General features: G+C 48.2%; 1 protein-coding gene across 2 annotated transcripts in view; it reads right to left on the reverse strand.

The window, feature by feature from the left end:
- Window positions 1-16,302, reverse strand: part of ECE1 (endothelin converting enzyme 1) — a 112,158-nt gene that overhangs the window by 34,179 nt on the left and 61,677 nt on the right. For both annotated transcript variants that reach the window (XM_074934002.1, XM_074934001.1), the window contains 2 exons: window positions 7,221-7,359; window positions 6,165-6,377 (listed from right to left, as the gene is read on the reverse strand). In XM_074934002.1, the coding sequence (XP_074790103.1) occupies window positions 6,165-6,377; window positions 7,221-7,359 (352 nt within the window). The remainder of the gene's footprint in view (window positions 1-6,164; window positions 6,378-7,220; window positions 7,360-16,302) is intronic.

Below are 16,302 nucleotides of genomic sequence, written 5' to 3' on the forward strand. Positions count from 1 at the left end.
AGACTCTCAATTAGGTTCCCAAGCTAGCTCTGCCTTCCTGCTGCCTATTCTGAACTGGTTTCCTTGCTACCTAAAATTTACCCTCAAGCCACCCCGATGGTCCCAGTCATAACAGTTTGTGATCTGGGGGGCATTTCTTGCCAAGCCCCCAGAAGCTATGGAACACCGACTATGTAGGTCTAGGGCAGCAGTTCTGGGACAGCAATGGGAGTCTTGTCTCCAGCACATGTGTTTGTTATTAGCACTGATGGTTTCATTTAACATTAGCAGGTCAGATTTCTCTGATGGCTGCAACCGCCCTGAAATGTTATAACTAATGTTTTGCTCTGTGGTGTAACTGAATTTTGTTTTAAATTAGAGATCTGCAGTGATTACACAAACCCCAGATGCAACCTGGAACCTGCCTGCATGTTTTTACTATCTCAGGTCCCTTTAAATTAAAAAAACAATCCTATGCAGAACTGCTCTGCTTGATGCTATATCCCTTTTCAGTCCACTTGGTATGTGGCATATCCACTGTGATCCTGACACTAAGCGCAAAATGTACCCTGCAGTCTGCAATGGATCAGAGACGAGAGGAACACAGACCTGTACCACACCTCTCCAATGAAGCAAGAACTTCCTCACTATCCTCCTACAGATAATTATTGTCAGAACCAGCCTGGTTCTTTGAGTCAATAGCACTGCTAAGGACCCATTTGTTTGCTCAAAGTCTGCACAAACGCTGCCCTCAGGGCTACAGCTGTACAGATGCAATTTCCCCACTTCTCCTTTCACATGCTGAGAGCACACAGAGATCAGCATGGATCTATGATAAAGCCCATGGAAGCCATCAGCACCCAGCTGCAGGTAGCTCTCTCGTGTCTGGTTGAAAGTCACTTCCCTGTTTTTCTTTGGCAGCCTTACTCTTAGCACAACCCCTTGGCTCAGAAAGCTGTACCTGGCAAGGAGGAGTTGTACAGATTAGAAATCAACAGCAAAGTCATGGGCAGTCACAAAGGCTTGACTTTCTCTGCTGGTGGGACCTTTAAGCCAGCCCAGGTTCATGCCAGGTAGAGCCACACTATGTGGATACATGCCACCAAAAGCCAGCACTCCATATCCCCCACCCCCCAGCCCCAATAGGGCCTGGCTGCAAATGTAACCTCATGATTGGTTAGACATTAGGAAAAACTGTCAGGGTGGTTAAGCACTGGAATAAATTGCCCAGGCAGGTTCTGGAATCTGGAGATTTTTAAGAGCAGGCTGGACAAACACCTGTCAGGGATGGTCTAGATAATACTTAGTCCTGCCATGAGGCAGGGCACTGGACCAGATGACCTCTCAAGGTCCCTTCCAGTTCTACAATTCTATGATGGGAGCCTAGAATGGGGGTCATTCTTTGGGACAGATGCCAGCTTTGCTGTCACCAGGGGGCAACAGAGATGAACCTCTTCTCTCCTCGAGCCAATTGTACTGCCTCAGCAGGGACATGTGTTTCTTGCATACAGTCACTGCGGTTTGCACTCATTAACCCAGTGGTTCTCAACCAGGGATACACGTATCCCTGGGGTACGCAGAACCCTTCCAAGGGGGTACATAAACTCAACTAGATATCTGCCTAGTTTTACAACAGGATATGTAAAAACCACTAGGGAAGTCAGGAAAAACTAAAATGTCATCCAGACAATGACTTGTTTATACTGCTCTATGTACTATACACTGAAATATAGGTATAATATTTATACTCCAATTGATTTCTTTGATAATTATATGGTAAAAATCAGAAAGTCAGCAATTTTTCAGTAATAGTGTACTGAGACACTTTTGTATTTTATGTCTGATTTTTAAACAAGTAGTTTTTAAGTGAGGTGAAACTTGGGGTATGCAAGACAAAGCAGACTCCTGAAAGGGGTACAATAGACTGGAAAGGTTAAGAGCCACTGCATTAACCCACCCATTAATTCACGGGGCTGGCTAGGCTAAGCTTGTGCAGCTCACCGCTGAGATTTTGTGCTTGTTTAGTCGTTTATTATAACATCCCCTGTCCCCACCTAACCTTCCTCTCTGCATTTCCCTTAGGAATTCCCCATCTCCCTCTCACTGCAAGTTATCCCTATCCTTGGGCAAGAAGATTTCATCATAGAAAGAGGGGGATGCTGCAAAGCCCACTCTGTTCCAGAATCAGAGAAATGAGGGCTACAGGGAAGCATGAATTACTCTTTCCTGTCCACTACCCACTTCACTACCCACTTTATTAATGGGGTCAAGATTCTGCTCTTGGTCAAACTGGCTAGTGAGTCACTCTGGGGAAGCTTGCAGGGAGTTTTAGAGCAGGAGGAGAGAACATTTGAGCAAGACCACTTCTGGGTTTGCTGCTGCAAGTGATAAAAGTTCCTCTACTATAATGTGGACCTTGTGACCATGTCTGCAGGATCCATGCTAGGCTGGAGGTCCCAGGAGGAAGGCAGAGTTATCATTCTCAGTCTGCTAAGACATGTAAGAGGGGCCCTTTCCCCAGCCAAAAACCTGGCAGCAATTCTCCTCCATTCTCCAAGCCACCTCTGTGGACTGGTGGAGCGAGTGAGGCTGTTGCAAAAAGGGCTGTAGGACAGGAGTAACTCCCAACTGAGCACAGGAGAACCCCTACTCCTGACACCGACAGCACCTTCTCTGCAGGAGATGTGCTGGGGCAAGCCAAAGTAGGGTGCAGGTGGCCAGAGGAAAGGGGAGATGGCCAGAGTGGATTTGTGCCCTGTCGTTCTATGCTCCTACAAAGAAAGCTGCATGGGGTATTGAAGTAGCGGCACAAGTTGGGGCAGCCCCAGGGCCACATGACCTGTCCCCAAATCCTGTATAGGGGAGACACAAGCAGCCTCCCCTCTGAACCTGCACCAGCATCAGCCATAGTGAGCACTGGGCGTTAGCCTGAAGAGACTCTAGTTTTATATGCTGGGAGTTCAATCCAAGATACTTGACTACAGGAGAGGGATAGCTCAGTGGTTTGAGCCTGTTAAACCCAGGGTTGTGAGTTCAATCCTTGAGGGGGCCATTTGGGATTTGGGGCAAAAATTGGGGATTGGTCCTGCTTTGAGCAGGGGGTTGGACTAGATGACCTCCTGAGGTGCCTTCCAACCCTGGTATTCTAGTGATTCTAATGACTAGCCTGTGCTGGGGGCAGGTCCTGTCTCAGACTAGCTCAATAAGCAAAACACGGTTTGATATTAGGGTTTGCAAATAATGATTGAGGGAGGGAAAGTCCAGAGTTAGTGATTTTCCTAGATGTCCAAGGAGCAAGTGTCTCAGCCATGAGGGCCCTGCAGCCATTGCTACCTTCTCAGCTACCCCAGCAAAACTGAGTCTGTATCACTGTGTAGTAAAGTTGCCTGCTAGAGCTGAATGTGGGACCTGAAGTGGGGCAGAACCACAGCTGTGTCTCAGAACTGCAGGCCTCACCCCCACCTACGTGCCCACATGAAAATGGGTTTGTGGCTGGTCAGCTGGGGCAAACCCATCAAACACTGGACTCGTGTGTGTATGTGTGTGTGAGAGCACAAGCTAGGCCTGGAATCCAGAGAGGAGCCCTAGAATGCCCCACAACAGGAGCTCAGGCTAACGGAGAGTGGGCTTCCTACCGGGCCGCTGAATTTCAACACTGCTTCGGGTAAGAGACAATGAACTCCGTCCTGGCCAGGTACCAAGGGGCTTCCTTAGCCAGGAGTGTCTGGAATCAAGGACAGAAGATCCTGGCCTGGATTGTTATTCCCCTCAAAACAAGTTGGCAATTCCACATTTGGCTCCCGCCTTGGTTAATGAAACAAAGAGGCTCTCTCCGCAGTGAGGGGGCGGGGCCTCAAACTCACTCTGCAAACTCTCCTCTATCCTAGACAAAGCAATGAACACGAAAGACAAAAATCCTGGGGGCGTAAAGAAAAATAAATACTGGAAAGATCTGGTTTCCTGGCTGAGACCACAGACGCCACATCTGAGCTGTTGGATCACATCCTGCCCTGGCTGGAGCTGGCACCGGAGAGAGGCTAACCCCTCTGGAGGCTGCTGGCACACAGCATGTGGCGAGCACTCCCTTAGTGTGCAGACAGGGAGGTGCCCGAGTTCCAAGGGTTAAATCAGAGGACAAAGCCCTGGCAGAATTACAGAGAGCTGCACAGGGGGAGCGCCATGTTTTATGGGATCCTCCATAGCCCCTTGCTCTTCAACACTCCCATCAGGGGGCTGGAGGATGCTCCCCTGCAGATTGGCACCCCCACTGCTTCAGAGTTTCTTCCCCCAGCACAGGACTCTCAGTTCCCCAGAGACACTCCCATCTCTCTCTTTGGGCAACTTGTCTCACTCACCCAGGTTCACAACAGACAGGACTTTTCTACTCAGTAAGGGCAGTCTCTCTCGTCACACCATATCCTCAGCGCTGCAGTGTGCAAAGCCACTCATGCTGGATCCACTTAGTTTAAAAGAGTGAGGCCTGGCACTTGAGCTTTCTTAGTGAGGGGTCCGCAGGTCTGACATAGCTTGGATATTTGGATCTTCAGGGCATGCTGCACAGTGCATCTATACTATATCTATGCCTCCAGCAACCTTGGGACATGTTGCAAACTTCTGTGCTGGGTGGGGTTAGATCTGTGAGGGGTGGGGGTAGGGGGGAGGAAGCTGTGTATTTTCTAAAAGATTCAGATCTCTTGGGTCTCGGTGTCAGGGGGAAGACAGTATACTGCTGGTCAATTTTAATTTTGTTATGTGTCAGGGCACCTAGTTCTTTGAATAGGGGCTACTTTTATTATTATTCTGGATAAGCTTTTGTCATGGTAAAATTAGGCAAAATTCACTGATCAGCCATGGTAAAAATGTACAAAAATCAGGGTATGATCACAGCAACCAAAAATCTCCGCTGAGCGTGGAGGCATTGACACTGACTGACCTCCAGGCGAGATGGCCCGCCGAGGTGAGTCGGGGGGCGGAGGTGGTGCTCCCTCCCTGAGCCCCACTGCCTGGGGCTGAGACTGAAGAACTCACGGACATCTGTTAAAGTCATGGACTCCGTGACCTCTGTGACCAAATCATAGAATATTAGGATTGGAGGAGACTTCAGGAGGTCATCTAGTCCAATCCCCTGCTCACAGCAGGACCAACACCAACTAAACCATATCAGGAGGGCTCTGTCAAGCCGGGCCTTAAAAACCTCTAAGGATGGAGACTCTACCACCTCCCTAGGTAATCCATTCCAGTGCTTCACCACCCTTCTAGTGAAATAGTGTTTCCTAATATCCAACCTAAATCTCCCTCACTACAACTTGAGACCACTGCTCCTTGTTCTGTCATCTGCCACCACTGAGAACAGCCGATCTCCATCCTCTTTGGAACCCCCCTTCAGGTAGTTGAAGGCTGCTGTCAAATCCCCCCTCACTCTTCTCTTCTGCAGACTAAATAACCACAGTTCCCTCAGCCTCTCCTTGTAAGTCATGTGCCCCAGACCCCTAATAATTTTTGTTGCCCTCTGCTGGACTCTCTTCAATTTGTCCACATCTCTTCTGTAGTGGGGGGGACCAAAACTGGACACTGGTGTGGCCTCACCAGTGCTGAATAGAGGGGAATAATCACTTCCCTCGATCTGCTGGCAATGCTCCTACTAATGTCCTTAATTATTGTGGAAACCCAGCAGGAGCAAAAACCCAAGCCACTGCCCTCTTGTCAACTGGCAGATAGCATCGCAATCATCCTCCCCTAACCCCCCCACTTTTTGGAAGTAAAAGATCCAGGAGCCATTTGAATGCAAGGCAGAGTTTGCTTCTGGCAAAGTTAGCACTGGGAAATGATGCTGCAGGGCTGGTCCCACCCAGCTGCAGAGCATGCACTTTCGAGAGGTGGGAAGAGATTGTTTGGCAGCGCTTGCTTGGTTCCTGGCCCATCTTACAGCATGGGAGAGCACTACCCAGATACTACAGTTCTCTTGAGGCAATGTTGTAACCTTCACCTCTCTCAGAAGGAGTAGGATCTTTATTGGGACCAGCCTATCCAGGTTCATGGAGATGGCAAGTCAGCACCCCCAGAGTCACAAGGAAGGATCAGCCGAGGGGCATCTCCCCAGTCCCTGGATTCCTGCTGCTTTTCCACTTCTGCTTGTGAATGGCCACCTTGCCTCACGGGTGGTACATAAGAAGACAGACACTCACCTAGAAGGTGCTTCATGATGGCCTGGTTGTGCTCCCAGAGGTTGTTGAAGGTGCCCCAGCGCGAGTGGCCATCGGGCACGGGGTTTCCCTTCATCCACCCACCACAGGCATATTTGAAGAAATCCTCGCAGGGGCTCACTGTCCGGTCCAGAGAGCTCAGGATGGAGCTGGTCACGGAGATGCAGGCTTCCGTCAGACACGACTTGGACGGCCCTGGAAGGGAAGGGGCAGAACATCAGACCACAAGTCACCCTGGAGGCATCCGAAGTTTGTCCTGCTGCCTTGGGTTGAAAACAGAGTTTGCTGGGAAGGCTTCAGCATCAAGGTGGGGCAGAGTCTGAGACAAACCCAATGGGACAAGACACTTCCGGTGTCTGGGCACATGTACAATTGGACCTTTTGGCTACTTCTCTTGGCAAGTGAGTCTCATTCCTCATTTCCTCCCTCCTTTAGTTAGGGTCTCAGATCCCTTAAAAAAAGGGAGTCGGGGCTCCCAAACTATCGTACAGCAGCTCACTGAAGGGGCAAGCAATGCAGGATGACAGGGCTTAAAGTCCCTCTTATTTTACCATGGTGCCACTTCCCACCAATACCAGGGACAATCTGGCTGACTAGAGCCAGGGGAACGTTGTCCCTAAATTCACATGGGGGGAAGAGTTCACAAGTTCTTTACACATCTTGAACTAGGTCTGCAAAGCAGCCTTTATTTCCCTCTGTCCCACCCAGAGGAGTGCAGTGCTAGTCAAAGAGTTGCCTGATGCCCCAGAGAACAGAATCCTCCTTCCAGCCATATTTGTCAGCATCTCTCAGCCCTACCCCAGAAAGGCCCTTGCTGCAGGGGAAGGTGGTTTAGCCTTCATCCCCATTTCAAACCCGAGGCCTCTGAGTCTTATAGCAAGGATGCTGATTGTTGCAATGGATTTTGTGATCTGACCTGCCCATGAGGAGCTCAGCTGTAACCCTGGCTCACTTCTGTAGCAGCTGCCATCAGTGCTCTTCACACAGTCACCCTACAGCTACCATACATAGATCCCATGCAAATGAAGGACTTACTACCTTGGTACTGGAATCCCAGGGCTAAGACACAGGCCAAGAGGCTGAGTGCTAGAACCACAATCAGGACCAGGAGACGCTTTTCAATGTGAGTGCGTTCTGTCCAGCAACTCCTGCTGTTCCCAGAGCCACGGAAATTTACCTAGGAAGGGAAAAGGAAGAATCAGTCCAATGACTCTCCCACACCGATGACAGGAATGTCTACACCTTCCCACGAGGTCAATATCCCTTGAACTGGGGCTACCAAGAAAAACGTCCCCCCTCATATTTTTCTGTTTCTATAGAATTGTATTTTAAGCGATACTGTTCAGATTCTGCCCCCTCCCCGCCCCAGAAGACATGCCAGTGATGGAAGGTAACTGGGGTAGTTTATTTAAAATAGTCTGAAAACTCATCGCTTATTTCTAATGCCACAGGAACTGTGCTACATGCAGACAGTGCTGCCCTGAGATTGCTATGAACAAGTCACTAGCAGGACACCAAAGCTCCAGATTCTTTGGGGAGTGTTGATAGAAGGAGAGGGAAGAGCCCATGTAAAGCTTAGGAACTCGAAAGAACTCTGTACTAACCAGAAATCCTAACAGGAAGGGAGGCACAATCAGAGGAAATGCACCCAGAACACTGGAAATTGGAATATTTCAAGACCTTGGCAAGTCTAGAGCCATCATCACCTGTTCCCAGTCAGACATGTGTTTGGGTAGTTTTCACCAGCAGGGCGAGGAGGAGCTTGGCTGGCACTTGGAAACTTCAGGCCCAGCTCCCTTGCCCAGCAGGTGCTCCAAGCCAGAGATGGATGCACTTGTGTGTTTTGTTACCTCCATGCTGTTACCTAAACATTTCCATTTGACTGGAAGTCAGATAAAGGAAACACTGGAGAATAGGATGCACAGGATGGCTTTGCAGAGCTCCCTGCTGGTTCATGAGTAACTGATTAGGCAAATCCCTTTACTTCAATGCAATGGAAGGCTTTATCCTAATGTGGGCCACATAAGACTATAGGGACAGGGTATTTATGGTGCTGCAACATTGAATAAAAAATCCTGGAGCCCAGAGATGGAAGAAATCTATTAGGGCAACAGTGTTCCCAGGCAGTACTGTTCCCTATAGTACTTCCTCTGTTGTCACCCCTAGTCCGGGGGGAAGGTTGATCTAGTGGCCTGATGCTCAAGACATGGGTTCAATTCCTACTGCTTAACACATTTGCAAAAAAATATCCAGAGTGAGTAAATCCAGGGTTTTGATTTCATACCAATGCAAACTATTTCCATGTAGCCTGCCCGGGACTGAGCTCTGCTGGTGGGCATAGGGGTAGTGCCATAGGCATCACTACAGCTCTGCTAACATACGCCAGCTGAGGAGCTGACCCACCGAGCTTAACTGTGGAACAGAGTTTTTTTTAAAAAATCCCCTGTTGATTTTCTTGACAGTACCACCTATCCCAGAGGGGAAGGATGATCCAGCGATTAGAGTGCTGGCCGTGGGGGGGGGCCAGGTTCAACTCCCTGTTTTGTCACAGGCTTTCTGTGTCACCTTGGCTAAATCATTTAGGCCAGGGCATGTCTACACTACATGCAAAGGTGACCTCTTAACTCAGATGAGCTAACTGGGGTTAAAATACACACCAACTTGGCAGCTGGAGTTCGATCTCAGGCTGCCCTATAGGTTTTAACTGGAGCTGCTAACACACATTAAAAGCAGAGATGCTGCATCTTCACTGCTATTTTAACCTGAGCTGGCTAACCCGAGTTAACAACATACCTTTTTTTTTTGGTGTAGACGTGCCCTTAGTCTCTCTGTGCCTCCATTTCCCATCTGTACAATGGGGATAATAGTCCTGCCCACACAGGTGTGGGAGGATAAATAAAAGGTGGCGAGATGCACAGATGCTGTGGTAACAGAGGCCATAGAGGCATCTAAAACAGGTACTGAGAGTAATTGTCTTGGGCTGTCATTTCCTATGCATGACTGTGTTGGGGGAAATATAGGCTTATTCTTTGGGGCTCCCCTTGGATTGGCCACCCCTCAAACAGCCACATCAGTGAGGCTCTGGTCCATCTGCACCTTCAGGTGGTTTGCCTCTTTAAGAGTCTCCCCTGCCTCTCCTCGAGCAGCTGAGAATTGCCACACCTGCACAACTCTGGCCCAGCTGCCCAGCTTGGGTGTGGGAAATCTGCTCCTCTAAGGCCCTGCCTCTCCATGCCAGTAGCCACTGCACCATCACTATGCCAGCTGGCACCCCTCCAGACAGTTTGGGGTGGGAAGCACCTAGGGCAGTGAAATACCGTCTAGTGGGCTTAACATTTGCCCTGCCCTGCAACATCTACCCAAGGTGGCAACTCTGGCAGCACCCTCCAGCTGCAGAAACCATCAGGAGGCAACAGGAAATACAGGTGAGGCAGTAGCTGCTCTGACACAGAGAGGACCCGTTTCCTCTGGCCGTTGAAGGAGCAGTGTTTGCAAGACCTGAGGACTGCAGCCCAGCGGGGAGCAAAGGGGCTTTCCCTGGGGAAGGGAAGGCTGAGTCTTCAGTGTTTAAGGTCAGAAGGAACCACCACATCATCTAGTCTGACCTCCTGCATGTCACCACCAGCCACCTTACACCCAGCCCACCCATGGGAATCAGACCCCTGTATTACATCCCTGCAGACTGCAGGCTGCCCAAACACCTGGCTCTCCTTGGGCTTGTCGGTCTGAATCAAGCCTGTTGACCACTCAGTGAGTCTGAGACAGACTCTCCTGGCCCGCTGGAGGAAAGGCAAGGCCTCAATATGAACGGAGGGAGGGAGGCAGGCAGGGGAGAAGAGAATGGCATTCCCTTGGAACTGACCCAGTCTACGCTGGACTCAGAGCAACAAGACTGTTGATGGTTTTGAGTAGGGAGGTTTATTGCCAAGTTGTCTGTTTGCTCCAGCTACGGCCACCTGGCTCCTGACCAATGGGACCTTTGCTTTAGCACTAGACCAAGCGACAACACACTGCATTTGTGAGAGCAGGAATGGGTTACAGACTACGCTTCCCATCCCACAAGCTGGGTCTGAAGTCACTGTCCTAAGCAAGGCATGGAAATAACAGATCTCAGTCCTAGAGGACTACATCCTGTGAGGCAACCTCATAGGTTTGCTAACACAGCACGGAGAGCTGCAGAGGAACGGGCTCAATGACAATTCTGACTTGCCCCTTAAGTACGACAAAGGTTGTTGCAGAAAAGGTCGATATCCCTAGCTATGCATGAGGTGCTTGTGGAGAATAATAGAATCATAGAAAATTAGGGTTAGAAGAGACCTCAGGAGGTCATCTAGTGCAACCCCCTGCTCAAAGCAGGACCAACACCAACTAAATCATCCCAGCCAAGGCTTTGTCAAACCAGGCCTTAAAAACCTCTAAGGAAGGAGATTCCATCACCTCCCTAAGTAACCCATTCCAGTGTTTCACCACACTCCTAGTGAAATAGTGTTTCCTAATATCCAACCCCCACCGCAAGTTGAGACCATTGCTTCTTGTTCTGCCATCTGCCAACACTGAGAATAGCCTAGCTCCATCCTCTTTGGAAGCCCCCTTCACGTAGTTGAAGGCTGCCCCTCATTCTTCTCTTCTGCACACTAAATAACCCCAGTTCCCTCAGCCTCTCCTTGTAAGTCATGTGCCCCAGCCCCCTAATAATTTTCATTGCCCTCCGCTGGACTCTCTCCAATTTGTCCACATCCCTTCTGTAGTGGGGGGACCAAAACTGGACACAAAGAGCCAGAAAGGGAAGCCAAACAATCAAGCTTCATGGCTCAAGATGGGTAAAATGCAACAATAGCCGACAGTGTAAATGGTGAAAAAGCATGTTAGTGGTTGAATCCCAAGAGCGTTCAGTTCTGACCTGACTCTGTTCCCATTTGGCAAGTCTTCCATTGACTTCAAGGGAATGCTGAGCACTCTTGAGGTCCTGACTCAGGTTTTGGAAGCTGAAAATTTCACTCCAAGGTGAAAAGAACAGGAGTACTTGGGGCACCTTAGAGACTAACAAATTTATTTGAGCATAAGCTTTCGTGGGCTACAGCCCACTTCATCAGATTCATGCAGTGGAAAATACAGTAGGAAGATTAGGACACCATCATAGGGCCTAATCACATCAGCCACACTATCAGAAGCTCGTTCACCTGCACATCTACCAATGTGATATATGCCATCATGTGCCAGCAATGCCCCTCTGCCATGTACATTGGCCAAACTGGACAGTCTCTACGTAAAAGAATCAATGGACACAAATCAGACGTCAAGAATTATAACATTCAAAAACCAGTCGGAGAACACTTCAATCTCTCTGGTCACTCGATTACAGACCTAAAAGTCGCAATATTTCAACAAAAAAACTTCAAAACCAGACTCCAACGAGAGACTGCTGAATTGGAATTAATTTGCAAACTGGACACTATTAAATTAGGCTTGAATAAAGACTGGGAGTGGATGGGTCATTACACAAAGTAAAACTATTTCCCCATGTTTATTTTTCCCCCCTACTGTTCCTCACATGTTCTTGTCAACTGCTGGAAATGGCCCATCTTGATTACCACTACAAAAGGGTTTTTTTCTCTCCTGCTGGTAATAGCTCACCTTAACTGACCACTCTCATTATAGTGTGCATGGTAACACCCATTGTTTCATGTTCTCTGTGTATATAAAATCGTCCTACTGTATTTTCCATTCGATGAGGTGGGCTGTAGCCCACGAAAGCTTATGCTCAAATAAATTTGTTAGTCTCTAAGGTGCCACAAGTATTCCTGTTCTTTTTGGGGATACAGACTAACATGGCTGCTACTCAGACTCCAAGGTGAGTTTAGTAGTAAGGAGAAGGGCATCCTCTAGCAAATACGGCTCCCCCAGGGTCCCTCTGAGAACTTTGCTATCTCAAATATTTCAGGATTCATACAACATGGAGGCATTTGTTGCAACGCCATCGTTAGGGTTGAGCACAGTTTTGCACTTGAAGCAGGAATTCAATCTCTGTGCGGTGTATTCTCCCCCAGCATAGAGCACTTAGGCCTGGTCCACACTACAAAATTAGGTTGACCCAGCTACATTGCTCAGGGGCGTGAAAAATCCAAACCCCTGAGCAACATAGTTAAGCCGACCTAACCTCCGGTGTAGACAGCGCTAGGTTGAGAGAAAAAATTTTCCGTCCACATAGCTACTGCCTCTCGGGGAGGTGGATTAACTACAGCGATGGGAGACGCCCTCCTGTTAGCATAGGCAGTGTCCTTTACACTGAAGCGCTGCAACTGTGGTGCTGTGGCATTTCAGGTGTAGACAGGCTCTTACTCTGAGTACAGAATGAATCTGGTAATGAGTAAGAGCTAAATAAACAAACTGAGTCCTATAAGAAATTTAGCATCTCACAGCTTCTTATGGGACTGGCATAGGTAATTCACCTCTCCAAGAGGCGATAGCTAGGTGGATGGAAGAATTCTTCTGTAAATCTAGCACTGTCTACACATAGCCTTAGGTCAGCTTAACTCTGTTGCTCAGGGGCATGGATTTTTCACACCTCTGAGCGACATCGCTGGGTCAACCTAATTTTCTAGAATAGACCAGCCCTGCATCAGTCTTCTTTGTCCCAATAATGGACTAGCACAGACACTTCAAGCTTTCCATATAATTAAACTAAATTCAAACCTTGTGCATAGGCTATATTGTAAGAAATTAGGTTGTAATTAAGCTATTTAACTATTGTATCTAATTCTTCTGATTATGTAGTCTCCAGACAGGCTTAAGTGGTGCCACTGTGATAGAAGTAACTGAGCCAATCACCCCCTTTCCTCTCCAGCTAATTTGCATCCAATAAACCTTATCGGTTGTAATGACTCTCTGGTGTGGTGACAGGACATGTGTCAGGAGTTCTTACTGGTAGATATTTTGGCCTTACTGTCACTGCTCTTTTAAGGATTGTGGCAGTACACTATACTGGGCATAGGTGTGTGAAATGCTCCCCTGGCACTGCTGCCTCAGATCTACTGGGAATTGAGTCAGCACTGCCAGGGAAACTGAGGCAGGAGTGTAGCAGGAGCCCTTAAAGCACAAAGCCAATGGGACTCAGAGACTGGGCTTGCCCTGACCCCTCTTCACATAGCACCAGCCTCACTAACACAGACCATCAGTCACTGGCCAATTAAGGACCAAATTCCCAAGGATATTCCGGTTGGGATGTTGCTCTAGCTAGGCAGGGGTAAACCCCAGTAAACTGGCTAGTGTGTGCTGGCTACTCAGTACTGCTTTTGTGCACTGCTGCATCTGCCCTTAGTTCTATCATTTAACAACTATTAAGGCTGGCAGTATGTAATGTTAGTCGATCAGAAATGGCACACGGCAGACCTCCTGTTGGTTTTCTGTTCAGTGTTAATGTATGACATTTTTAATAATAATAATAAAAAAAAAGGAAATTCCCAGGCCACAAAACCCAAGAACCACGTTAAGATGGGATGAAGGCTGAGTGTGTGCATTCTATGTAGTGTATTTACATTGTCAGTTCTTTTTGTTCTGTATTTGTACTAGGGTGACCAGACAGCAAGTGTGAAAAATCGGGACAGGGTGGGGGGGTAATGGGTCCCTATATAAGAAAAAGCCTTGAATATTGGGACTGTCCCTATAAAATCAGGACATCTGGTCACCCTAATTTGTACAGCTCCAAGCCCCATGGAGTCCTGGTCTGTGGCTGGAGCTGCTAAGCGCCACCACAACACAATAACTAATTGAGTGTATGTATCAGTAGCTGAAGGGTAAAACACATTACAGGGATGTTATGTTCAACTCAAGTTAAAGAAAATCTTAACTAAAGCTACACTTAAAAGAAATCTAAACTCAACTTTCACTCAGGATTTCTAATGCTTGTTGTTAGCATAATTACACAATCCCTCTAACATTTTTACCCTAAATTGATGTACTGTCAAATTTAACTCCACCTTGTGTGTGTGTGTGTGGCTAGTCTCTGCAGCCATGCAGTGCTGTGTGTAGGAGTTAGGAATGGAGAATTGCTGCACTGGAACGGAGCAGTGTCCAGTCTCCACCTGTGGATAAGGTTATTGATCACCTTAGCATTTTGCATACCAAGTGACACAAGGATTGTAACCACAGCCCTGCAAGAGGATCTCCCTCCCCCCCCACCCCAACAGATTTTGACCACCAAGGAAGAGACATTACAAGCAAAAAAAAGTTTGAGGCACACCAACTCCTGCATCATTTAATCAAAGCAGCCATGTGATTTTATTGTGGCAAGCCCTGTCCTCCTTCCCCTCTCCACCTCCTCTCTTAGCTTGGACTGAGAGCCCATCAGGGCAGGGGCCCTTGTGAAATGCCATGCATGTTCATGGTACTGGAATATGCTGGCTTTTCGCCAAGTGTCTGAGGCGCTGGACTCCAGCCAGATCTGATTATTCCAAGAGAAGAATATCTTCCTGTTGTTCAGCTAAGAGTTGGGAGAGGACAGGGAAGGAAGCAGGTGAAAGATATGCAAGTTCTCTGGAAAACTGGCCTTTAGCTGCAGAGCCCCTTACTCAGAGCAGAGTTAGAGGCATGTTGTATCTTTGATGTGCATTAGTGTGTCTCCTCAGTTAGACAGGACATTCCCTTTCCAGTCAGACAGGAGCTGGCCCCAGGTGAAATATCTTTGCACTGACCTATTGTACAGCGGAGCTCCTGCTAAGCAGTCAGGCCACTGTCCTCTGCAGTCTGCATGCCTCAGAGATGCAGCAAGGAATAAACTTCAGAGTGTGGACAACAAAAGTTATGCACCTCTGACTCAGCACTGTCTCGCAGTTGATGTGCACAGCACAGATACTGTAGATAACAGTAGCAAGACACCCAAGGTTACAGCTCCTGGCAGCAGATGAAAGTCAGCTCGCTTTCTGCCCTGGAGCCTGGCAGCTGCAGAAATTCACTGGCACAATGGGATGTTTGAGTCCCTACACAGTCCCTTTTCAAAGAGTTTCTCCATTCTTCATTGTTTTGGAGGAACTAGACCGAGATTAATCTCCTTTCAGGAAGGGGTAAAGATTAAGATGCAGCAATATCTGCATGGCCCACCCCCACCTATTAACAGGAACAAACTCTGCAGGCAAGGGCCTGTAGATGGAGCATGGGAACAAGAGAGCTGCATTCAGAGGGATGGGCAGGAGAAAAGGTCAGACAACACTAGTACCCAAGGAACAGTGCCAGCCACTGATGAGGGTGAAGGGTGAGGTGGCAGCCAGAGAAACACCGCTGAAGCAGAACACAACAGAGGCCAATAAAAGGTAACAGGAATAGCCACACATAACGCACCAATGAAACCTAGCACAATAATAGCAAGAAGCACAGCGATGCCATTTTAGGCTGCAATCTCAATAGAGATTACACAAGCTATGCAAGGCCTGGTTAACCCTTGGCCAGAGACTGAGATGCCCAAGTGCTACAGGAAGTGTCATTGGCTGCCATCTTGCCTGACACACCAGGATTGAACCAGGGACCTCCAGAATTAGAAGCCTAAATGTCTACAGTTTGAGCTAAAAGGCCAGGCTCTAGGGACTGTAATAGACTCTGAACCTCTGAGGATCAGGCATGGGTGGGAGGGGGGACATGGCAGACTCTTCTCCTGGAGCTGGTGCTCACCTAGGGCCCCTCACAGTGCTAGGGGATGCTGTACTGCAGGAGGGCTCTCACAAGAGATGTGAAAAGTGAGGCACTGGCTCATTTATTTTCAGTGAACACTTCTACTATTGGAACACTCAGAGGCCTCAGTCAGGATCAAGGCCCCATTGTGCTCCGTGCTGTACAGAGAGACAAATACAATTCCTGTTGTGGAGAGCTTACAATCTTGAGGATCAGATATTAACTCTGGTATCATGGACTAATTACAAATGGGAAGTTACCAGCGCTGGGCTATTTGCTGGAAAAATGTTTCCAATTAATTGAGCCTCTTCCCCATTCGCAGGTAACTTGCAAGCAGACCAATTTTTACAAGTTTTTGTTCAATTGACACTTTACAGGAATATACTGGAGCTCAGCCTGTGTGGACAGAAAAATATTTGCTGCTGATTATCTGTAGGGCATGAAGTCACATTAGGTTATT

Source organism: Natator depressus, chromosome 18, assembly GCF_965152275.1.
Source record: "Natator depressus isolate rNatDep1 chromosome 18, rNatDep2.hap1, whole genome shotgun sequence".
NCBI classification, from domain to species: domain Eukaryota; kingdom Metazoa; phylum Chordata; order Testudines; family Cheloniidae; genus Natator; species Natator depressus.